The sequence below is a fragment of the Bactrocera tryoni genome, chromosome 2 (assembly GCF_016617805.1).
Source record: "Bactrocera tryoni isolate S06 chromosome 2, CSIRO_BtryS06_freeze2, whole genome shotgun sequence".
In the NCBI taxonomy this organism is placed as follows: domain Eukaryota; kingdom Metazoa; phylum Arthropoda; class Insecta; order Diptera; family Tephritidae; genus Bactrocera; species Bactrocera tryoni.
Genome location: NC_052500.1, coordinates 47,172,590 through 47,197,744, shown reverse-complemented (window position 1 = coordinate 47,197,744; position 25,155 = coordinate 47,172,590). Strand labels below are relative to the sequence as shown.

Genomic DNA, 25,155 nt, shown 5'->3' with positions numbered 1-25,155 from the left:
TACATATGTAGCTTTGAAGGCGGACCACCGCAAACATTATCGACTTACTAAAAATAATTAACATTTTTTAATTTCCAGGTCTTTTGAAATGTGACACAGTTAGATTTATGTATATAAAAAGTTATGCCAAAACTCGCGTAAAGATGTAGAAATGTACATACATAAGTATGTATGTATACTTTGGGAGTGACCAGAAACGATTCTTTTACACATGGCTCAAGCAGCTCACGACTTCCGGTCTTTGACCAAGTATCCTCTGGGTAGCCTAAGAACATCCGTTCGAAGGCGAGCTAAAGTGAGAAGGCGAAACATCCCCTTCATAGGGTTGAGCGCTGGATTTTGTTACCCGCCACGTAAAAATCGCACCCAACGAAAAACTACCAACAGCCTCGGAAGAGAAAGGGGGGTTTCTTCTTGACTTCTTTGACTTCTTCAATCTGCTGCTGGAGAAAATAATTCGAGCTGCAGAACTTAATCGAGCAGGTACAATCTTCTATAAGAGCGTACAGCTGCTGGCGTATGCCGATGATATTGGTATCATCGGCCTCAACACCCGCGCCGTTAGTTCTGCTTTCTCCAGACTAGACAAGGAAGTAAGGCAAATGGGTCTGACAGTGAACGAGGGCAAGACGAAATATCTCCACCAACAATGTCAGCCCGGAAATCCAACGTAGGATAACTCTTGCCAACAGGTGCTACTTCGGACTGAGTGGGCAATTGAGAAGCAAAGTCCTCTCTGGACAAACAAAAACCAAACTCTATAAGTCACTCATAACTCCCGTCCTGCTATATGATGCAGAGGCTTGGACGATGTCAACAACTGATGAGTCGACGTTGCGAGTTTTCGAGAGAAAAGTTCTGCGAAAGATTTATGGTCCTTTGCGCGTTGGCCACGGCGAATATCGTATTCGATGGAACGATGAGGTGTACGAGATATACGACGACATTGACATAGGTCAGCGAATTAAAAGACAGCGGCTTCGCTGGCTAGGTCATGTTGTCCGGATGGACGAAAACAATACAGCTCTGAAAGTAATCGACGCAGTACCCGCCGGGGGAAGCAGAGGAAGAGGAAGACCTCCACACCGTTGGAAGGACCAGGTGACCTGGCTACGCTTGGAATATCCAATTGGCGCCACGTAGTGAAAAGAAGAAACGACTGGCGCGCTGTTGTTAACTCGGCTATAATCGCGTAAGCGGTGTCTACGCCAATTAAGAAGAAGAAGATATACATACATATATTCATAAACAAAGTTATTAAATGATACACATTAAAATATTTACACGATTTTATACAAAATGAGAATTGTTGGACATATACTAATACTAGCAGAAGATCTAAGTATTATGTTTTCGACGTCTCAACGCCTTCATTCTCCGTGGGACTGTTTCCAACCAGTTTTGCAGGATGAACATAGGTTATGCCAGCCATATCTCTTGCATAAGGTTGTATGCCATTAGTTTGTAAATAGTAGTCTCCAGTAATGCTTAAAAATGTAAAGGGGATAGTTAAAAAAAAAAACTTTGCACATTGTTGAAATTAAATATATATGTATGTACTTCGTGGGGCAGTCATGACCCATCACAACACGCTGCTCCTCATTATCGACGTATTTGCCATTTTTAAAATCGGCCCAGTTCTTTGCCTTAACAGCATAAAAATGGTATGGGAATTCTTTCTTGACGCTTTCGGCCCAAAACCACCAAGATCGGCGATGACTAGATAAATCTGTAAAAAGCGGTAAGTCGAATTAATTAACGATGTTCCAGGCAAACAGGAGATGAAGAAGTTACTTATGTTAAGGGATTTTAACATTTCAAACAAATATATTTTACGTTTCAATGACAATAATAAAACATTAATATGAATAAAAAAATTATTTAAGTTAAAAATTGACAAATGGAGTGTTTAAATTTAATTTTTAAATTAGATAGATTTTTGTTTTTTGCAACTTGGAATTTTTTTCTTCAAAAGGCTTGTTTTCGTATTTCGTGAAATATTCAAATTATCTCACAAGCTTGCTCCCTAACCACGGAATAGCCACTCGGGGACATTTCTGTTATAAGTACATAATTATATAATAATCTTATAAGAAACGTAACATAACTCACCGTTATCTGAAAGAAGCTTATAATTTCTTTTCGGGCAGCCGGGTTGTAATGTTGTACCACCATTGGGCCAAAAATCTGCGGTCCCAGTACTTACTGGAGCCCCATATATCCAGGCGTCAGTATGGATTACATCAACAAAATCTGCATCATGTTTACTCAAATGATACGAGAACGTTCCATAAAATAAAGGAAATGCAGGATCTAATGCAGAAAGCCTTTGAAAAAATTTAAGAACAAGTTATACTACGAGTATGTACTACGATACATGGGAATGGGAGATTTTTCAATTGCTACGTCTTAAGTATACTTTCTATTTTAATCTCTCTAGTGTTCGAAATTAGTATTTAATGGCAATTTTCAGCTGATGTTTTAAATGCAGATTTGTAGATGTTTTCATTAGAGCATCGTTAACGTTGTAATTTGGTAATATTGCAAGATTTTACTTTTACAGAATAAAACTACGGAATCACGAGCTATCAACTCCGATACTTTTAGAAACAAAAAAAAAATTTAATAAAAATACCCATAAAAATTTGCCATAAAAAATATTTTTGTCAAACCGTTTAGTTTTCGATTGAATTAAGTTAATTATCAATTCACAAAAAAATAATTATAGATCAACATTAAAAATGTTTAAAATACTTGAATACTTTTACATAACAGTAATACTTCGGGCAATACCTGGGAAGTTTTTTCGTTTTGCCGTTACGCCTGTATACTTCTCGTCCAATTATGCCAGCCATTTGTCCGCCTAGTGAATGTCCTACTATATGGAACTTGTCTATGTCCAAGCCCATCTCAAACATGGCAATTAAATTTCTCGCCAAAACGGATGCAAGCTTTAATTAGTTTTGGATTGATTGTGTTTTAATAAAACTCCGGTTGCTTTAATCAAATCAATTACCTGCTTACAATTGACTACAGCGTCAAACATATAATTGCCATTGGCTAATTCACCCCAATCCAATACAATTAGATTGACATCGTTTCGTTGGAGATACGCATCCACAATCACATGTACACTCTCAATGTCCGCGTCCTCAAGATAACCATGTAAATATAGTACTGTATTCTTTGTTTTAGAGAAGTTAGAATCTTCTAACATTGATTTGTAGTCATCTATATTAAAAATGTTGCTGTCGGCATAGGTTGGGCTGTAATATAATTTTTGAAAATATTGTTAGTGTTGACTGTTTTCAATTACGTCGAAATGGATATATCATATCAAAGTGATGAAAAGAATTGAACTTCGTTTATACGATTATTCGTTGATCTGTAAGCACATGCAGTGATTTGAGGAGAAATTGAGATAACTTCTACCTTTCATATAGCGGTAATGTTCGAAACTACCAAGTTTTCTTGCACTTTAAATGTAGTATTTAGCACAGTTAAATTTGATCACAATGCCATAATTTTAAACCCGATTTCTTCCTTAAACGTTTTAATACATGTGGTAACAAAAAAGGGTTTGAATGATGAAGGAATACAAAAATTAATAATAATTAATTTTCGAAAATTAAGTGATCACACAATATTACACAAATATGCGATTCGAAATATTTCAATACTCCAAGAGCTCTACGATGAATTGACCATATTTTGATTGAAAATATATAGAGAAGTTATCATAATTTTTTCTAACAACTACTTCAGCATCTTCAGTTCATACTGAAGAAGAGTCAGAAATCCTGAATGCGTTTATGAGAGTTCTATTAGAACTCAATAGAATTTTTAGATAACATCGATGAGAACTCCACTAAAAAAATAAGGTGTTTTTTTCAAATCAAAAAGTTTTTTAAATCAAATATTTTCTTTTCATAATAGTTTGTATTTATCATAAATTATTTTATATATTAATAATACAAGACATTTTAAATATTTCAAATAACTTCATCTATAATACAAATTTCAATTACAATTTTTATTTTCTTATCAATTCTGAACCGATTTTAGTAAAATTTAGCACACTGTGTTCAGGCTAATCCAATTTAAAAGATAAGATAGTTTGTATCTCAATTTGATTAAAAGTCAAAACAATTCATTACTAAAGAATTTAAAAATTTAAACACATAATTATGGGTTTATAATACAAAAAAATAATATTATTTTAAGTAAAATGCTGAGAAAGAAATTAAAACTCCAACACTCGAAACATTACACTGAACAATGCAAAATTTAAGCGGCAAGGATTTTTGGTTATTACTCACCAGAGAGCTGCAACGAGTATGATAAAATCAGAACAAACAGTCATGCCAAAAACACAATCAAATCAATTCAGTTCAGCATAGACAACATTGTTAATCAATTCGAGTAACCGCCAGCGTCAATTGACCTGATGCAACACGAACAATCTGTTCTTCGGCAATCACGATCGTGTAAGCGGTATGGCTGGCTTCGGTTGCAATCGTATCATGTCAGTTCATAGCGTTGCGACGATTGTTTGAACTGAAGTGAAACTTTGGGTAAACTATAAGTAAATCTACGAGTAAATCTATGGGTAAATCTATGAATACAGCAAACAACAACAATTTTCTGCTGCACTGATTTGAATCATGTGTGGCAAAAAATGTATCAGCTTTGAAAATGTGCACATGTTACAAATTTTCGATGCGTAAACAATGGAAATTCCGTCGAGTACGTATGTACATACATATATACATACATTTCTTGTATGTATGTATGGAATTTTCATTATACATATGTATATCATATGTATATACATACATACATGTATATATATAAAAACATATGTATTTGAAATAGAACAAAAGTGCACTAGTAAATCAGTGTTTGGGGGATGATATACAAAGCAAACTCTGTCGATCATTTCAACCATTGAAGCATGAGTTTGCATCACTTCGAGTATTTTCTACTGATACGAACGTTCATAAACAAATCAGGTATAAGCTGATCGCTATTGATTCAAAGTTGTTCTCTATCGCCGATTTGAAGGCAAACAGTGCGCTTCGTGTACATGAACTGAACTGACAGAATCAGACAGAGTAACGGATCAGTACTTAAGTATAAACAAAAATTTATTACTCGTTGCAGCTCTCTGTTACTCACTATACGTTCGCCGATGAGATAAACTTACTATGTTTCAAACTGTAATCCTTATGGCGAAGTTTTTATTGACCGTACTGCGGGTATAATTTGCAAAATCAACACAAATATTTTCGGGACAACTGCTTCAGTTGAAAACGATAGAATAGAACTGCAACCAAATACGCGATATGTTAAACAGCCCGACAATAGACCTCGCAAAACAATTAATTAATTGGCAAGTTAGTAATAACTTGGTTCGTAACCTCAGTAATTAAGTTATATTGGCGACAGAAATCAGTTTCCAAATACAAGAATATTGTACGCCGAATTGCGCTGAATTAAAAATTTTATTATTAAAACTTATAAAGATTATTGATAAAATGAAGTTTATCTACCTTCATACATATTAGTAATATTAAATATTATCTTTGAAAATTGCATAATTCTTTCAACTTGCAAGAATCAAAGCCAAGGAAATATCTTAAGGTGCAAACCACAACCAAAGGATAGAAATCCAAGCAAATATGTATACAGTTGACTTCTCTAACTCGAATCATCATAATCCACAAAAAAATTTCGAGTTAGAGAGGTTTCGAGTTATGGAACGAAATCTGTATGAAATGTATCCTATTGCCAATTCAAGAGTTCAAGTTATGGAGAACATTGAGTTATAGATGTTTGAAATATGGAAGTTCAGTTGTACATATATACAAACAATGACCGAACAAAAGGTTTGTTCGAAAAACGAAATCATTATACATACATACATATGTATGTAATTGGTGTATGGGAAATATACTTTTGCCAATACTACATATGTATGTATGTATGTCACATACTAATAAAATGTTCTCTATGAAGCAAAGTTACTCGGATGTTATATGTTTGCTATGTGGGGGCTAGGTCAGGTTTTCGCCCAAGTTTATTTAAGACAAAGACACATTGTTATCAGTAAAACGCTCTATTATTTGTATGGAGATAACTCACAAATTGGCTGTTATCTGAAGTATAAAATCATAACCCATTTTTGACACACAGACATATGTACCATTGTCTGAAAAAAATTATGCCTGAATTTCAATTATATATCTCACACATTGACCGATATTTGCGGTAAAAAGTAAACTATAAGTACTGGGGTTCAAATATTCGGTACCTAGGAGCTTAAACAGGATTTGTTTTATTTGAACAATTTTTGGTCATAAGGTGAAAAAATCAAATGAAATTTAAAATTGTGTTATATGGCAAGAAGAGTGGTTGCAATGCGATTTCGTCCATGTGAAAAAATAATTATTATAATGTTATGTACCAAATTTCGTTGAAGTCGGTCGAGCAGGTTCTGAGATATGTGATTTTACCTAAAGGTGCGCGGTACCATGCCCGTCATCCAATTTTTACATCGGCTTCTTTGAAGCCCTCTCAAACCATCTCGAGGGTTAAATTTAATGTCTCTGGCATATTTAGTTATTGATTTATCGCGCTTTAAGTAGTTTTTAACAGTACTGTTATATGGTGATTGGGCGGAATTTCATCCATTTTCACACTGTTGGTAATAGTTCTTATAACAATTATCTTAACCGAATTTGGTTATTGCAGCTATAGTGGTCTAGAAGATATTTACATTGAACCTATTAGAGAATTTTCAAAATTTTCAGCCCACAGATGCCCCTTGCAATCTTCTGTGCCAAATTCCAGCTGTATATCCTATTTTAGTGCTTAGTTATGGTTTACATTACATCATCTATGTATGTATTGTTACAACCACAGTTATCGTTTTTAAAACAGTTTTTTTGCGTGAAGCAATGCATTTAGTGAAAGAAGGGACAAATGGTTTTAAACTTTTCATTTGAAAGTATTCACGTAAGGACTTGAGCCAGAGTTGGCCAGGATTTTAAAATAATTCAGACAAATTGAATGTTTATAAATCTTAACTTAAATACATAAATCTAAAGTATGATGTCAATGAATTAAATGAATATTCCTGTTCCTATAATAAATTCTTTCACAAAAAAAAATTTCAATTGAGTTAATAACAAATTTATTATGCAAGTCAATATCATTATACCATATTATGTTTGATTTAATATATCAACTCAATTTCAGTAAAATATAATACGTCTGGGTCAGCATAATATATAATTTGACCAATATATTCGGCATTCACGGACAAATTTCACCCATTTTCGACATCACATGCCTAACATTATAAAATACCTAATTTTGCTAAGAAAACATATTGGCCGATATATGGGTACAAATCCAACCAGAAGATTGAAAATTATTATATTAGGTATGTATGTATGTATATATGTATGTACATATATGGGGCTAGTGGAACTATTATATGTATGTATATGTAGTAACAACATAATAAGTTTGTTCACATAATGCTCTATGCAACATGATGCGATAGTTTAAAAACTTACCCATAAAAGTGTATTAACTTCACAATTGTTAGATCCGCATGAGCCGTTTTCAAGCCCATTAATAATCCTGTGAAAATTGTATAAAGATTAGAATCGTTTAATTATAAAATATATTTGATGAAACTAATAACTTTAAAATGTATCCACTTCGTCACTTCATTATTGCCCATTTTTATTTTACATTGTCGGTAAAAAACTATGAATTTAATCGTTCTGCGTTTGGTACGCGACCCAGTTTCAACCCACCCATGTATTTGTTCATGTTCAGATTAAAATTCCTTTTTGCGAAATCAAGCTCAGCTGTACGATTATTTTTGTATATCATCTTCGATAGTTAACTAATAAATGGGTATACATATAGGCTTTTCGATGAAACATACATACATACATAGATCTCACGAATATTAAAGTTTTTATTATAGTATTGTGTTTTTTCTTATTTTTTTATTTTATTCAACTACTACATTGATTACGAAAGAAAGAGTAGGAAACTAGTATATGTGCACTAATTTTGTCGTATAAAATCTAGGCAATTTTCCTTTCTTTGTAAATAACGATGATAATTTGAATCACTAGAAGTATAGTTTAGAAATCTAGAAACACGCTTTTAAACCACTTTAGACTAAAAAGTGAAAAATAATTCTTAATATAAACTGACAGTAATATTGACCGTAAATTGCTTCTTTTATTGTGTGAAAAATGGCATGCTCGAAATACGAAAAATATGGTACAAAGCACATCGCGCTTTTCTCACAGTAATAATATACATACAATTATTCTTGGGTTATAATTAATCTCAGTTTATATTAAGAATAATTTTTTACATTTTAGTTTGAAGAGTTTTAAAAGTTTACTTTTTAGTTTTTTTAATGTGTCTATTTTTCACTTTTTAGTTAAATATGCATTTGTTTATATGTTTGTTTTAAGTTTTTTTTATCCGTTAGCCACCTCTGGTGTTTTCACTTTCTTTAAGGATTTATTTAAATGGCGGTTGATGCTTTTAATTGCATTGTTTAAAGGCAATTTTTTGTATGTTTTTGCAGTGCCTATCAAAATGTTGATTCCTTTGTCATAGTCACATTCAGTTTCTGTGCCACTAAAACAGTTAAGAATATACATACTATAAAAACCTACAAAAATACAAACATTCAGGTGAAGCTAATAAAAGAGTTATAAAAAGGTTTTATATCTGATCTTTACTCCACTCACACGATCATTACAGATTGAACTTTAATTTTGACAGATTCTTTGCTATGTTATCTCATCAATTTGCATATTGTACTTATTTGATGATAATGTGAGTAAGAAAATTGTTAAGAGCAAGTATATCAGGATCAGAAAATAAATAAGAGCATACATAAAAACTTCATTAATATAATTATTTCTTACCTTTTCTGGCTGAGGTGTAAACTTTTTCAATTAAATTTTATCTTACAAACCTTACAACAAATAAAAAAATACATCAGCAATACAGTGGACGCTCAGAGGTTTGAAACCTCAGTAATTAGAATTTCCATAAATTAGAATCAGAATTGAAAATTTGAATTTCTGCGCGTATTTGATACAATCGATAATCAAACTATTATTTTGTTTGTACAAAATAAAACTAAAAGGGGGTTTATAGCCACATTATTTATGTCATTTGCTATTCGTCGTCGCACTGATGTATCTACATTTGAATGAGATGCGTTTTTTCACTGGCGGACACGATTTCTCATGTTTGGATCATCGGAAACACAAAAACCCAATTTATTCTTAAAAAGGACGTGAATGGTTATCGTCCTTACTAGAATCATGAAAAAATGCAAATAAATAAAAAAGTAATTAACGTTTTTTTTTTAATTTTTCCCATGTTTTTTTACATAAATATTATCATAACATTGTCAATAAATTATAAAAAATTATGAATTATGAAATAGGGACGATAGCCAGGCGTTTTGTGAACATTAAAAAAAAATAAGCAAATCGGTTGGGTAGTTTGACCGGCATCATGTCCGCCAGTTTAAAAAAGTGTGTTTTGAGAAAAACGCGTTTAAAGTGCCAGGTGTGCACTCCGAGCGCTCCGAACGTCGAGCGATATTATTATTTTTGGGCCTTTTTCGAAACTTTCCAATGGTAAAGTGGGTTTCTACATTAATTCTAAGGGTATAAGGGAACAGAAAATGTAAAAAAAAAATTTTTTTTGAAAAAAGATTACCCTACTGACCCTTTAATAGTAAACAACAATACAACAATAAAATCAGTAAAAGATGCGAAACATTCGAAAAACAGAACCCCCATATAAAATTCAGAAGGGACGATTTTCAATCTTACATGGAGCAAACACTGCTGGATTACATAAATTAGTGCTACTGGTGAATAGAATAATCCACTTCATTACAACTTAAAAACAAAATGAGATGACATCTCGGATTTTTCATGATTGTTTTCACAAAATTTCTAATAAAGAAAAATTAAGTTCAGTTCTAAAATTAAAAAAAAAAAAAAAAAAATTTTGCGGGATCGAACGGTGATTCACTTTTCTCAAGAAAATAATATCAACTCGACAGCAGACCCTTACTCTTTATTAGATAGTTTTTGTGTCTTAAAAACAAAGTGGTTGGAATATCTGAGCGTCGACTGTACTTCGAATTTGAATTGTCAATGGTCAAGCAGACACGGTTAATCGCTGTCAGTTCACGGACTATCAACTCGACAGCAGACTGCTTATTTTGCTAAGTTCCGTCTTTACGATCTTCGAAATTAGTTTAAGGTTCAATTTACTTTAATTTTTAGTTAAAATTCTCCATAAATAATTTTAGGTACTTACTTGACTTAATTTTTACAGCTTTGAACATAGTGGCTAAAATAGATAACAAAAAGTAATTAATTACAATAATAAGTAATACTAATTTTACATACATAATAAATTAAATAAAATTGTGATTATAGATAAGCATTTATCTAATGTGTACTCTAACCAACACTCATTTACTGATCTTACATAAAACGAAATTAAAAATGAAAAAAGTAACCGTACAAAATTATGGTCAAAATGGAATTATTTCCGGGAGTGTATGATAAAAAAGTGAGGAAGGGCTAAGTTCGAGTGCAATCGAACATTTTTTACTCCTCGCAATTTGCTAGGATCAAAGCCGGAGAAATACTTTCAGGTGTTGGTAGCTAAATTTAATATATTAAGCAAATAAGCAAAAAGTCAACCAGACAATCGTAATTAACATCATTATATTAGGGGTACGAGGATTAGACTACGGTCAATATCAGGAAGTACACTGACCAACATAAACGGCTTTAAAACATCAGGAAAGTCGGAAATCGTTATTTAGGATGTATTTGGGAAAGAGAAATATATGAAATGATTGAGTTAGCTTTTCCAATTACTAAAGTGTACAACACCTTTCAACGGTAGTCTTTTGAAGATTACTTACACACCAACCACATATTCGGCATAAAGTATACAAAAAAGTATATACAAAACAAATGCAAAACAACGTACATATCACCGAAAATTTCTGAATTAAGTTTTTTATTGATTACAATTCACTTAATCATATTGAGTAGTTTCTATGAGTTTTCTAACATTTTTACCTTCCCTCCGTAACTACATATCGAAGAGTTGGAATAATTCGTTTTGTGATTTGGCACATTTTCGGTATTAAATCATCCAGTGAACTAGGTTATAGACGAAAGCTTTTTCTATCAATCTCATTTTGAAAGTATTCGTTGTGTGTCACATCTGTGAAATTTATACTCGCGCCGTTTTGCGGTTAGGCCTTACTTTTTAAGATTAGCCCTAGGCTTCAATTATAATGTAGTTCTATAATAGAAATTTTGCTGACTAGCAAGCACATACATAGTTACATATGTTCAAATACCCATACAGTAAATATACAATAATTTGATGCCTAAAAGCTTTTAGGTCTGGTATTTTTTTTTAACAAAAATAAAATTGTACACTGAACATAACAACGAAGGATTTACGATTAAATGTGTGGCTGTATTTCCTAGTGGTTTGTCAGATATGTACATTAAACCTTTCAGAATCGGTAGCATACCTATTTTTGAAAATTTGCAGTCCACAGTTTTGCGTCTTAATTTGAAGTTTAGTTATAGCCCATCTGTAAAACAAATCTTCCGAAAGTGCTTAGGAAAAGATATATTTTAATAATTTAAGCATTCTCATGGCCAATTCTCATAGGATTTTTGCTACGCTTTGCGTCAGACATTTGTTTTGACAGAAAAGTTCGATGTACGCTTTTGTATGCGTACGATCACACAAAAACTTTTGGCGCAAAGCCAAGCAAGATATTGGGCAACGCTTATCTTTTTACGCTTTGGAAAGCAAACGTCGCCATTTTTGTTAAAAAGAACTCCGAAAGCCTTCATTCTGGCATACCCTTTCTTTTTTGCGTTCCTTGCTTCAGTATGGACTGCCACGCAAAGCGAGAAAAGTTGTATGTGAATGGGTACTTAAGAACTTTTTAGTTCTGAATCTCAGTAGTACTCGGTATCGATACTTTACAAATTTATTAGTATTAATGTTTTTTTTGGTATTTGCATATGTATATATACATACTTGTTTATATACACTATTCAACTCATATATGTATGTACATATGTACGTGCATATGTATCTCCTAACTACAACATTCCGTTATATTAATTTTTTTCCTTATGAATGTAGAAATATAGAAAATATAAATACATATTTTGGATAATTAACATGTTATGTAAAATTATAAGTTACCCTATCTTTTCATTAAAAGGAAGATTAAAATAGTATGTGAGGTATTCTTTAGGATTTCAAAAAAAATGTGCGATAATTAATTTGCTTGAATACTCACATACTCATGAATGGACATAAAAATATATAAATACGTTTATAAATAATAAACAAATCCACTTCACCTCAGGTTATCGGCGGTGATTTTCCAAATATATGTAGATAGATAAGAAACACTAAAATTCTAATATTTGGCGAGTGCGTCTGAAGAACTTTTTACGGCGGCACCGATTCCTATTTTACAATATTGAACAATTGATTGCGGCACTAAGTAACCCTAGGCTTAAAAATCCAATTTTTTGCGTACGAAAAAAAGTTATAATGTAATAAATTGCAAATTTTTTTATTATTCTAAACTTTAGATTAAATTCCATAATGTTCATTTGATAATGTGCAATGCGATTTTAACAACAAATACATATGTATTTTTATTACACTTCCATATGCGCCTATAAATATATACATATGTATGTATGTATGTATAAATAATCACATACTGCAATATATGTATATATTAGTATAAACCCTATTTTTGGAGTTTTTAAGCGCACGCAACCTTATGTATATAGGGTTATACATAATGATTAAAATGACGAGACTATTTGATTTCAATATATCTGACTATCGTTCATTGCAAATGGAGCGATTAATTTTTTGACTTTATACCATGCATACGTACATACATACATATGTATATCGTTTAGTGAGTGTGATATCTCACTAATCAAAGGCACATTATTATGTTTGTGGCCTTTGTTGGATAACTTTACATCACATATTCGTTTTTCGGTATGGAGAGGATTTGGCCTACAACTTCAGAATATACTTGTCATTTGTGTTGGTGCGAAAAAATAATAAGTTGTAGATTTACTTGTTTAATGATGTTTGATATCGAAAAATCATAATGGGTTGTCAAAAAAGTCTTGCGGTACTTGTATTGAATTTTTTTTATTGAAATTGAAATGAATTTTTGATGACTCATGCCCAGCTCTTGACCGATGCTACGGCTGCTACTATGCCGGTCTCTTTCGACCAATTCAGCGATTTTATCGCAATTTTGGACGACAGGCCTTCCGGAGCGTGGCGCATCTTCGACCACCTCTACACCAGAACGAAAACGTTGAAACCATCGTTATGCGGTGGAAATGGAAACTGTATCGGGTCCATAAACTGCAAAAATTTTATTGGCGGCTTGAGATGCAGTTTTGCCTTTATCGTAGTAGTATTGTAAAATAAGCCGTGTTTTCTCCTTATTTTGCTCCATGTTTGTGACGCTATAACTCACGAACGACTTAAAAGAAACGACAATCAATCAAACACGTGTTAGCGCGTGAAATGAGCTTTCCAAAAAGGTATAGCATGACCCGATGTGACGAATAAAACTAGAACTACTTATATTATGTTCATGGGAAGAGGAATATGATTTTGTCACGGACTAAATTGAAAATAGAGAGCTGTTTTACTTCAGAGGGTGTTAGCAAAAGAAAAAAGCCAACTTGGGAAATAACCGACACCCTAATGCATATACATATACATATGTATACACACATATACTCACATTCTTATGTTTACAGCTTGAGGATATACATATATGTAAATATGGTATAAAAAGTAGGTACATATACATACAGCTGTTGACAGCTAATTAGAAACGCTCCATTTTTTGTAGGTGGCTGATGAGTATAATGATAAAAATGTTTGATATATTCCTAAAAAAAATTGTTCGTATTACTCTATTTACTACTAAATTCACTCTGTTTTGTAGTTGTGAAGTTAAAGTTCTCTGAATTTTTCCCAAATAGTAAATGCGTTACGGTATAGGAGGTGAATTAAGTGCAACAGCTGATTAGAAACAGTTGTTTAAAGAATGCGTTAATTTTTATTAATAATATTATTTATTTCTGGTAAGGGTGTGTTTCAAAGTTATGGTTTAAAATATATTAAAATGTATTATTTAAGTTTTTTAATGAGGAAATGCTGCAGCTGTACACCTACCCTTCGCAGCTACATTTTTGACCTTTGTCGGTCTGGAAAGATGTGCAAAGAAATTTCGAATAAGGTCAAATGCTCAAAAAAATTGTTTGAATGTCCTTAAGCATATACAGAAGTTTAAAACTATTTTCAATATTGCACGCGAAGAAAAAACCCGAAAAACTTCAACAGAAATATACCGCAGAATTAACACTATCTCTCGAAGAGTCCCAAAAACGTGAAATATCAAGACGAATATAATGGCCAACTATCCAAGAAAACAATTTCCCGGTGTTTGGTCGTATCTGGACTTCACGGTAGGGCAGCACGCAGGAACCCACTTCTGACTAAAATTCGTAGAAACGACGCGTAGGCTTTGCCAATTCTTATTGGTCTAAGATAACAAATCAACGGAGGTGTGTCATTTGGAACGATGTAATAAAAATTAATCGCTTAGGTCCTGATGGTCGAAGTTATGTGCATTCGCCGTCCAATAATTCAAGAACTTCATCCACGCTTTGTTCCGCGCGTAGTTGAGTATGGTGGAGGATCAATCACGGTGTAGGGATGTTTTATCTGGAACGGTGTTGGTCCATTCCATAAGATTAAGGGAATTTTAAACAAGGAGAAATACGTCGACATCCTAAAAAATGTCATGTTGCCATGGGCTGAGGAAAATTTGTCAGTTATAAGGAAGATAACAATTCAAAGCATAAGTCTAAGTTAACATAAAAGTTTTTTAATGAAAATTCTATCAATGTTTTGGAGTGATAATCGTCTAGCCCAGACTTTAACCCACTAGAACATCTTTGGGTGATGCTAAAAGAGCCATATGCACCAAAATTATCCAAATTATGGATGTTCTTTGTGATGAAATTAGAACGGCATCGCAAGTTACACCATTGATGCGCTGTCAGAGTCTTATAACGTAAATTCGGAATCGATTTAAAGCAAAATTAAAGTAAAATAGATAACCATACAAAAATACAAAATACTAACTGAAAGTAAGCAAGTTTTTGTAATATCTTTATTTTTTGTTAATAAAATATTTTCATTTCTAATTAGTTGTCGTACCCAAATCGTTTATTCCACATGTTTCTGTTAAAATCTTCAAAACAAAAACGAATGTTAAAGAAAATTTTTACTATTAGAGTTTAAGTTTAACATAGGTTTCAGTAAAATAAGTGAAAATACAATAATATACCTGATTTATTGGGAAATAACATCATTTACTTCAAAATGGGTGTCGTTTCTAATAAGCTGCCAACGGCAGTAAATGCATAAGTACACATACATATGTATGTATGTATATGTGTGTAGATAAAAACAATGAAGTACAGAGTCTTTTGCCGAAACGTTTTGCATTTAATTCTCATAAGACAATGAACTTTGCACAAGTTTAATTCCATACTAAATAAAAAACCATTAGTTCAGTAATATTTTGTTCATTACCATAAAATTTTGATACTGTGAAAAATATGTTAAAAGTAATAAGCTGACTCGGCTTTCGACAATTGTCGACAATTTAAATTTTTACTTAACCTTGCCGCTACAGTTTCTAACCAACTTACAGGTGTCCTTTTATTTGAGCTCTCAACGAAGAGGAAACTTGGCTCAGACATACAACTTCACAGTGAAATTCTTGCACAGTTATTCGTTTCAATAACAGGCTGTCTGAACTAATCAGTTTTCGGTTTGGCAACTTAATAATTGGTTTGTTATAAGTTTCTACATAATGATTCCATAACAATAAAGCAATATTAAACTTTAATAATAAATACATATGTATGTACGCTTATACATACATGCATATGTAAGTATATAAAATAGTTTATACGCTCTCATAAATGAACGTTTTATTTCCACAAATAAACTTTTAAATACACGCGACAAGCAGAAGTATGCTTGAGTACATATTTATGTATGTATGAGTACCTGTTAATTGTTTGATATATTTTCTGAGATTTGTTAACTAATGTTGGGCACTGCTCACTTTGAAAATACGACAAAACAATTTCGTGTGCCACTCTACGCGCAACAATAATTTAAATATTCGCGTTTGCTCAACAAGTTGTTACCGGTCGCAGATTTGAGCAAGCACTGATCACATTATATTACGAATGTCTATTGCAGGCAACCAACCGGAATTTGTTGCTCCATATTTGGAGCTCTCTCGAGAGCATTTAAACGTTTTTATATACTAAATAAGTATGTCAATATTATCTACAGTAGGGTGATCAAATATTTAGACTTTGAAATGCAAAGGTACTAAGTATTTCATAATAAATTTCATTGAATGAATATATATATATTTTTTTCGTTGATTGTTCAGATCGGAACGCCATATACATACATACATACATACATACATATATGTAGCTGCTACACAAACTGAATGGTCAATATTCAAGAAATTTGGCGTGGATTATTATCCAAGGTAATTGTGTAATCTCCAAAAAAGTGTTTCGATCGAGTCATTATAGCATACAAAGTGACTAAGGAATAGATTGTATTTGTAAAGAGTATTATTACTTCGGTGGAACTAATATAACAGAAGTTAACGGTTTTTCTTGTTTGTATGTAAAACGTGTTACCGTACATACTATAAATTTGTAACTTTGATGGAAATATCCATTTGCCAAAATTGATATATTTATCTTATTGAAGCTAATACTGGGGCGTGGTTACTTTAGATTTCTAAGAAGTAATGTTTGGAACGCTGACCCTTGCTGGAGAAAAATTTGTATTAATTTGCTTGGTCTTCATATCATACAGAAATCTGACACTTTTTTTGAGAATTTTTTTCGGAGTGAAAGAAATAATTGATTCAAGCGAAATTTCTGGGGTTTATAGTTATATATTTAAACATCTTTCACAAACTTCTTTGGAAATGAAATCCTTGATATTCTGCCTTTGGGAAGCAATTGCCCGATGCATCTCGCATGTGCATTTTTCGGACGGCGGGCAGGGTGCAGGCAATTTCTATCGGAAACAAAAAATTCAAAGAGATTCATATTTTTTAATAGTTTATCTTCTAGTTAAACTAAGAAAATTCAAAAAAAAGTGTAAAATTTTAAAAATATTTAAAAAAAATGGTTTTTGACCAAAAAACTTTTACTTTATGTTGTTTAAAAATATGTTCAAACTTGACTTTTCTTAGTTTTTTTAGTTTAAATAGAAGATAATTTAATGCCATAGACAATAAACTTTGCCCCAATTCCCTAGGATTTCAGTTTTTTTTTCTATCCTGCCCACCAATTAAGAAAAATCGTAAAAATGAAAAATCGAGAAATCGCGCCTCAAAGTTTTCGCTTTTTGCCCAAGCGCTCATACAAGTACTATATATCTGCTAGATGATGGGTCACTACTTCCCTTCTAGCTACGATAATATTTCGAATTCCCATCTATAACTTTGCGGTCATATTCTTAGATAATTTTTAAAGAGATTTAAGCAATAAAAAAATCGATTTTTTGAAGCTTCTAAAGCAGGCTACCCCCTTAATCATCTGCATCATAAGGATTAAAACTATCTCTGAGTACATATTTTCTTTCTATACCTTAAACAGCTTTCGTCCTTAACGGTTCGGTGCTCCAAATACTCCAGAAAAAGACGTCTTATTTCATTTAAAAAAGTTAAAAACATTATCAAACCGAGAGAGTTAGTTAGTTAGCCGTTAGTTCTGCTTTCGTCAGCCTGGATAAGGAAGCGAAGCAAATGGGTCTGGTAGTGAGCGAGGGCAAAACGAAATATCTCCTGTCATCAAACAAACAGTTACGAGCTTTCGAGACAAAGGTTATGCGGAAGACTTATGGTCTTTGGTGCATTGGCAACAGCGAATATCGCTTCAATGGAGCGATGGGCTGTACAAGTTTCCGACGACATTGAGATAGTTCAGCGAATTAAGAGACAGCGGCTACGGTGGCTAGGTCATGTCGCCCGAATGGATGAAAACACTCCAGGCCTGAAAGTATTCGACGCAGTACCCGCCAAGTGGAAGCAGAGGAAGAGGAAGACCTCCACTCCGTTGGAAAGACCAGGTGGAGAAGGACTTGGCTACACTTTGGCGCCAAACAGCGAAAAGGAAGAACGACTTGAGCGCAGTTGTAAACTCGGCTATAACCTCCTAAGCGATGTCTACGCCAATAAGGAAGAAGAAACACCACAGGGACATACAATTTTACACCTTAACGAACCGGTGTCAAAATGAGACGATGGGTGTGGTCCCACCCACTTTCAGGCGAAATCACATATCTCGAGATCCGCCCAACCGATTTCAAACATTTGACACATTTCTATGCAACAGTGCGAAAATGGGCGAAATCGGACTGCAATCACGCCGACATACCATAAAACACAATTTTAAATTCCGTCTGATACTTTCACTTTCCAGTGTACAAATCAAGAAGCAACTAATATAACACGATAAACTTTGCCTAAATAATGCATTTGGAGTGTGCCATCCAGGTACCGCTTAGCCCTTGTTTATTTGATGAGTTATTTTCAGGAAATTTGGCATAAATTATTGTCGTGTATAGAAAACTTTTTTATGTGACGAGTTATCTTCACGAAATTTGGCGTAAATTATTATCCAAAGCAACGCTACAAGCTGCGAAAAAATTTTTAACTGACCGATCAAAATCAAGTTCTTTTGTGGAAAACTTTTTTATGTAATAGCTATTTCTCAACAGCTTTAATACACCGATAACAAGACCTCATGATGAGAATATCACTATTATCACACTCCCACACTTTCCACCTATTATAATAATGGATCCAAGTGGTTTAGTAATACTGGTATCTTGCTGATTTTAAATTAGTTTATTTTTTGCAAGATCACAAAAGAACCGATTACATTTAAAGATCTGCGCAGTTGTTGTCAACTTGTTTCAGCGGGCTGAGGTAACAGGTAAAGATGTGTTAGATGGGAGTTTTTACTAGGACATTTAAAGAAAGGGTTAATGTTATGCAGAGGCTCGTTGTAGGTGAAACACACATATGGTCGGGATGTCAATTAGTTCTGGATAGGTAGCAGTTTAAACTTTTACAGTATTTAAAGCGCAATTGAAGATTATTTGTAGCTCAACGAATTACGTAGCGTGAAGAGTTCGGTGGTTTCAAAGAACAGCAACAAGTAGCAATGGCCGTTTTAATCAGTTTTTTAGAAAACTAGCTTACATTTTATCTGTTAGTAAACGTTTTTCCTTCCGCAAGGATGGATTTACGGTGGCTGTCGTTGTTGTTGTAGCGACAACAAATACTCTCCAAACAATTTTGGAGTTACGAATTGATTTGCGTTAATTATATGAAAATTTAATCTACGATAGATTCAGTAAATCAACTAAATAAGAATAATTAATTGAAGCTACAAATGTTTGCAATATATTTTAAGTGGGAACATCTTTTTTATCCTTACTGGCGTAGATACCGCTTACGCGGTTTTAGCCGATGTGGCGCTAATTGGAGATTCCAAGCGAAGCCAGGCCCTCCTCCACCTGGGCTTTCCAACGGAGTGAAGGTCTTCCTTTTTCTCTGCTTCCCCTGGCGTTACTGCGTTCAATATTTTAGAGCTGGGGCGTTTTCGTCGATAGCCGCTGTCTTTTAATTTGTTGAACTGTGCCAACGTCGTCGTATATCTCAATTAGCTCATCGTTCCATCGAATACGATATTCGCCGTGGTTAATGCGTAAAGGGCCATAAATCTTCCGCAGAACCTTTCTCTCGAAAACTCGTAACGTCGATTCAACAGCTATTGTCATCGTCCATATCCCTGCACCATATAGCAGAATGGGATTAATGAGGAGAATGGAATAATTTCCTTGTCAATTACCTACTCAGTCCGGAGTTGGCAAGAGTTATTCTGCGTTGGATTTCGGGGCTGGCATTGTTGGTGGTGTTAATACTGGTTCCAAGATAGAGGAAACTATCTACGACTTCAAATTTATGACTGCCAACATTGACCTGGAAGCCAATCACGAGTACGACGGCTGTTTGTTTGATGACAGGCGATATTTCGCCCTGTCGTCGTTCACTACCAGACCCATTTACTTCGCTTACCTACCCAGTCTGTAGAAAGCAGAAGTAATGGTGTGGGTGTTGAGGCCAATGATATCCATATCATCGCCATACGCGAGTAGCTGAACACTTTTATAAAAGATGGTACGTTCTCTATTTAGTTCTGCGAATAATTTTCTCCAAGAGTAGATTGAAGAAGTCGCACAAAAGAGAGTCACCTTGTCCGAAACTTCGTTTGGTATCGAAAGGCTCGGAGAGATCTTTCCCGATCCTGACGGAGCTTTCGATGTTGCTCAACGTCAGTTTACACAACCGTGTTATTTTTGCGGGAATACCAAATTCAGACATAGTGGCATAAAGACAGTTCTTTTTCGTGCAGTCAAAAGCTGCTTTGAAATCTACCAAAAGGTGGTGAGTGTTGATTATATGGTCAGTTGTTGATTATTCAGGTGTAAAGCCACACTGAGAATGTCCAATCTTTAATCCTTCACAAAATACGCAAAGTGGGAACATGTCATACATAATTTACGGACGCATTGTAATGCAATATAAACTTTATTTAATACCCAATTGTTTGCTAAATATAAAATAATACATTAAATAAATAACATCAATTTGTAGTTAATTTTATTTGTATTATTGTATTGTTGTTGTATTGTAAATTTTACTTTTATTTCAGTTTATATTAAATAATAAAAGATTGTGTGCAATCCGTTTTTATTTTTTTGTTTGTTTGTATCTTTATAATTTGATGTAATGCTTAAATATGTAATATTCTTATTATTTGCTTCGCCAAGTAATAATCTGCAAACGTTCAATAAACCAGCTCTTAATGTATGTTGACTTCGCGATGGTATTTAAATTTATACTGTTCATTTTGAGCCATTATTATTTAATCCTTGCCATTTTTTACTTCGGCTAAATTAAAAAATGATAAAAAAATTTAAATGAAAATGTTGAATTTTATGTGATTACGCTGCAAATAGAAGAAAGAGAAACAAACAACATTAAAACAGTCACTTTCAAAAACAAAGAGGACTAGACAAAATATGGATAACATAAGTATGTATGTAATGCAAGCATTTGCATGAAAATTATTGTACATAAAACACCCATATATTTTTAAGTAAATAAACGCCTGTATATTGTATGGACTTATTTCAATTAAGTTCTCTTGTTGTTTACTTTCCCTAACAACGAAATTCAGTCATTCCTAACACACTTATCTATCGTTAAGAATGATAAAACAAAAACTAAGATATTAACAAAAAAAAATATTATTATTAATAGAAGCATGTTTGCATCACCGCACTTTTAACTTTCATTAATAAATAATCCTTGCAATAGAAATGCTTTAACCTAGATATCAGATAAGTCCTAAAAGCTGATAAATTCAATGGGAATTTCCAGCTAACATATATGGTGAAAATGCACAACAGACACATACTGGAAAACGGACAGTTAATACATTGATTGCAACAATTAAAATGAGATTATTCTTTACCAGAATGAAAATGTACATATATAAAAAGTATAAATTCAAATTTCACTCAACTAACAATTAAATGCGTCGTCTTCTATGGTACGTTCTGTTGGCGGCTGGACAGCCAATTTAGCCATTAAGGCTGCAGAATTCACTTTACCCTCAACTGGTGGAATAACACTTCTAAATATGTCTAATTCCATTTCTAAGCATTATAGAAAGTAATTAATAACTAAATCCTTATGTACATATGCAGTCAGCGACAGATATGTACGCCGGAAAGTGTTTCTTTACCTGCTGCGATACCCGCAATCGCTTCTGACGCAAAATGTTTTACGTCGACATCTGGATCTGCATTTAGCTTCTCAAGTGTTGGCTTCACCTGTGAGTCAATAACACTAGCTTCAAGGAAAGGTGAAATTTTCTGTAGTGTTTTTGCAACATTAAATCGAACATTGGCCACTGGATCTGCTGCCAATAGAAGTACTGTAGGTAGCAGCAATTTGGTTGTGATATCTGTTCCACAAACCTCAGCGAGCATATTTAAGCAAAAAAGACAAGTCATACCTATGAATAAACAATGTATTTTTAACTGTTATTTTAAATTAATATAATAATGGTATTGCTTACGGTGTAAATAGTTTTTATTACGTGACATAACCAAGATCATAGGAATAATAGCTTGCTCAGCCCATTGGGCACCAAACTGTTCAACTAACTTCTTCATATTCAAAGTAGCTGCTTCTCGAATGGCGTACACATGATCATTTAACCAACCCATACATAAGCCACGAAGCTTTTGATCGAAGAATTCTTGCCCTAATTGACCGGCTAATGCGGGCATATATTCAATAATTGCCAAACGTACTCGCCATTTCGAATCTTCAGCTAATTCAACAATAGCTGGCAATAGCGACTAGATATATGCGAAAAAAATAATTTAGGATACAAAAAAATTCAATACGACAAATTAATTATCACCTGTGACAGTTGTTGAATACCAATGACGTCATTAACACAATCCAAGTTAGATATTATATTTAAACGAACTTCTGGGCATTCATCTTTGAGTTGTATAAGGAATAAGGGCAAAAGATGTTCGACAGTATTATACGCACCCAACATAGGACTTAATCCCATAATAACTGACGCCAAAGCAGATTTTACATGAGGATTGGGATCTGACACCAAATCGCGCACATATGGCAATATTGAATTCATGATAATCTGGACCTGGTTGGTTTTATCAAGATTAGCGCAAAAATCCTTTACTTTTGTAGCAACTGCAGCACGAACTTCAGCTTCTGCATCTTTCAGTAAATACTAAAATGGCAAAAAAAACTTATGTTTGTCATACATAAATATAAAGCCAGACCAAATAACACATTCCGAGCACATATAGAGAAATATGAATATCTTTAAATTAAATAAACCGAATATAATAATAATTGTAAAATTTGTGTCCACCAACCTGAAAAGCGGGCACCAAGTCAACACGTGTAATTTCCGGCCCAACAGCCTTTTGTAAATCTACAAACTTTTCTGCCACCATATATCGAACTCGCCAAGAAGAATCGCTGGCACATTGGCGTAGAGTCGGTAAAACCAACTGTAATAAAGAAGTTAAGCAACAGTCTAAGTGGATATATATTTTAGTTTTCTTACGTGCTCAACATCTTCTTGAGGTAGCAATTGGGCAATGCTAACACAGGCTTCTACGGCCAACAAACGTACAGAATCCTTTTAAGTAATTCAAAAAGATAATAAAATCATTTGATTTCATCACAAAAAACTACATACCTGATCGTCTTGTGCTAATTGCACAAAATTCGGTATTAAATCTGATTTGAGATATTCAATTTCAACGACTTTTGCAAATTCTCCTAATTTGCTAGCTGCAGCTCTGCGAACCATCGGAGTTTCATCTTGACACAACTTACGGAAGTTTGCGCGTAATTCTGCTTTTACGGGTTGGGTAACTCTTGGATAACATACAGAGAAAAGTCCACAAGCTGATGTACGTGAAGTGAACCAATCACCTGAAACCAAACGTTGCAATGTTGGTACAACGTGTATTTCCAAATCTTGGGCACTATGCTCTGCTGCCACTGTACGCAATGATTCTACAGCTTTGTCACGCACAACAGTTTCTTCAACTGTTGCTAAACTCTCCAAAGGTGGTATTAAATACATGGCATATTCTGGTCCACCCACCAAACCTAAACAAAAAAAATATACATATATGTAATCACACATTATATTTCTCAAGACCAAATCAAGTAATTCCTACTTGTAAAATTGCCGAGTTGATCAGCCAATGCCAAAAGTACTTCATCTTCGTCATAAATTGTTTCGGTCAAAAACGGAATCAGTTCAGAACGTGTACGTTCTTCGCCCAGCGCAAGAGCAATTGTCGACAGTTTTTTAATAGAGTTCAATCGTAACTAATAAATAAAAACAACAATATATGTCAAGGTAACACATATAACTAAATTAATTAAAGCATTTCTCAAACCTGCACATCCTCATTTTTCAACTCATCGATTAGTACAGCGATCGGGTAGAGGGAGTCATCGACAGATTTGTCGCTTGCTGCCATTTTTTCACAAGTTCAATTTTCGGTTGAGGAAGTCAAATTTATTGTACTGCTGCACAATTTGTATAATGTTGTTCTCTGTTATTTGATCAGATAAATCGAATTGAGAAATTTGTTAAATTAATCCACCGAAAAATTTTCAGACTAAATTCTTATGCTTTCATACGATTGATGTAAACCCGAAGGAGGGTCGGTTTCCGAATGCATGCACGCAGGGAAGGTATACTCGACAAAGTAATCGAGAAAATATTTTCGGACAACAGTCCGAATGAATGGTGTTCTACCATCAATATTACGTTTTGTAAATACATTGTTAAGTTCATGAGTGATTTTTTTATTTTTTCATTAAAAGCACTCTTTATCGTCGCATAAAATATATAATTAATAGTACACATGGCGCTCTTTTTGGAGATTCAGTTAAAAAGCACAAATGTTTTCTGAGCAGAACTTTATAGCAAAATTGCTATGATATGAGCTTCTATTCCATGCAGCATTATTTCAAAACAAGCAAAAATTTAGTTTCGATAATTGTTATGGGAATAAACTATTAATAGCATTAAGATCGTATTTTTGACTTTCACTGAGTCAATAAGGATTTAAATATTCGAATACGTACTTGATGAAAACGAATTTATTTTTCCTAACATTAGTCAAATGTACATACATACATATATAGTTTTATAATACTTTATTATAAATTTATATAGATAAACTGTTTCCGAATTT

General features: G+C 33.5%; 2 protein-coding genes across 7 annotated transcripts; both read right to left on the bottom strand.

The window, feature by feature from the left end:
- Positions 1-1,229: 1,229 nt before the first annotated feature.
- On the bottom strand, positions 1,230-16,425 carry LOC120769148 (lipase member H-A). 4 transcript variants are annotated; one of them, XM_040096024.1, is made up of 9 exons: positions 16,273-16,425; positions 15,909-16,065; positions 10,393-10,425; positions 7,584-7,650; positions 3,017-3,266; positions 2,794-2,951; positions 2,113-2,327; positions 1,561-1,729; positions 1,230-1,487 (listed from the first exon to the last, which is right to left on the bottom strand). In XM_040096024.1, exons 3-9 carry the CDS (start codon positions 10,418-10,420, stop codon positions 1,346-1,348), a joined length of 1,029 nt encoding a protein of 342 aa, XP_039951958.1. In that variant the 5' UTR covers positions 10,421-10,425; positions 15,909-16,065; positions 16,273-16,425; the 3' UTR covers positions 1,230-1,345. The 4 variants fall into 4 exon arrangements, with proteins under 4 accessions (XP_039951958.1, XP_039951959.1, XP_039951957.1 ...); XM_040096025.1 differs by lacking the exon at positions 15,909-16,065 and adding an exon at positions 12,492-12,648; XM_040096023.1 differs by lacking the exon at positions 15,909-16,065.
- Positions 16,426-21,050: 4,625 nt separating this feature from the next.
- Positions 21,051-24,636, bottom strand: LOC120768444 (serine/threonine-protein phosphatase PP2A 65 kDa regulatory subunit). Of its 3 annotated transcripts, XM_040095134.1 has the most exons (10): positions 24,349-24,636; positions 24,124-24,277; positions 23,634-24,052; positions 23,499-23,573; positions 23,305-23,442; positions 22,815-23,156; positions 22,464-22,749; positions 22,128-22,400; positions 21,910-22,038; positions 21,051-21,268 (listed from the first exon to the last, which is right to left on the bottom strand). In XM_040095134.1, exons 1-10 carry the CDS (start codon positions 24,430-24,432, stop codon positions 21,243-21,245), a joined length of 1,926 nt encoding a protein of 641 aa, XP_039951068.1. In that variant the 5' UTR covers positions 24,433-24,636; the 3' UTR covers positions 21,051-21,242. The 3 variants fall into 3 exon arrangements, with proteins under 3 accessions (XP_039951068.1, XP_039951070.1, XP_039951069.1); XM_040095136.1 differs by lacking the exon at positions 21,910-22,038 and having other exon boundaries at positions 21,051-21,326; XM_040095135.1 differs by lacking the exon at positions 21,910-22,038.
- Positions 24,637-25,155: the final 519 nt, after the last annotated feature.

Bases quoted from the DNA above. Each gene is read 5' to 3' on its own strand.
- LOC120769148 (XM_040096024.1), bottom strand. From the start codon at position 10,420: ATGTTCAAAGCTGTAAAAATTAAGTCAA. The intron at 7,651-10,392 runs GTAAGTACCTAA...CAATTTTCACAG, and splicing joins AGCTGTAAAAATTAAGTCAA to GATTATTAATGGGCTTGAAA. The intron at 2,952-3,016 runs GTAATTGATTTG...AACTAATTAAAG, and splicing joins CTGTAGTCAATTGTAAGCAG to CTTGCATCCGTTTTGGCGAG.
- LOC120768444 (XM_040095134.1), bottom strand. From the start codon at position 24,432: ATGGCAGCAAGCGACAAATCTGTCGATGACTCCCTCTACCCGATCGCT. The intron at 23,443-23,498 runs GTAAGAAAACTA...TCTTTATTACAG, and splicing joins CTCAAGAAGATGTTGAGCAC to TTGGTTTTACCGACTCTACG. The intron at 22,750-22,814 runs GTGATAATTAAT...GCATATATCTAG, and splicing joins GTATTCAACAACTGTCACAG to TCGCTATTGCCAGCTATTGT.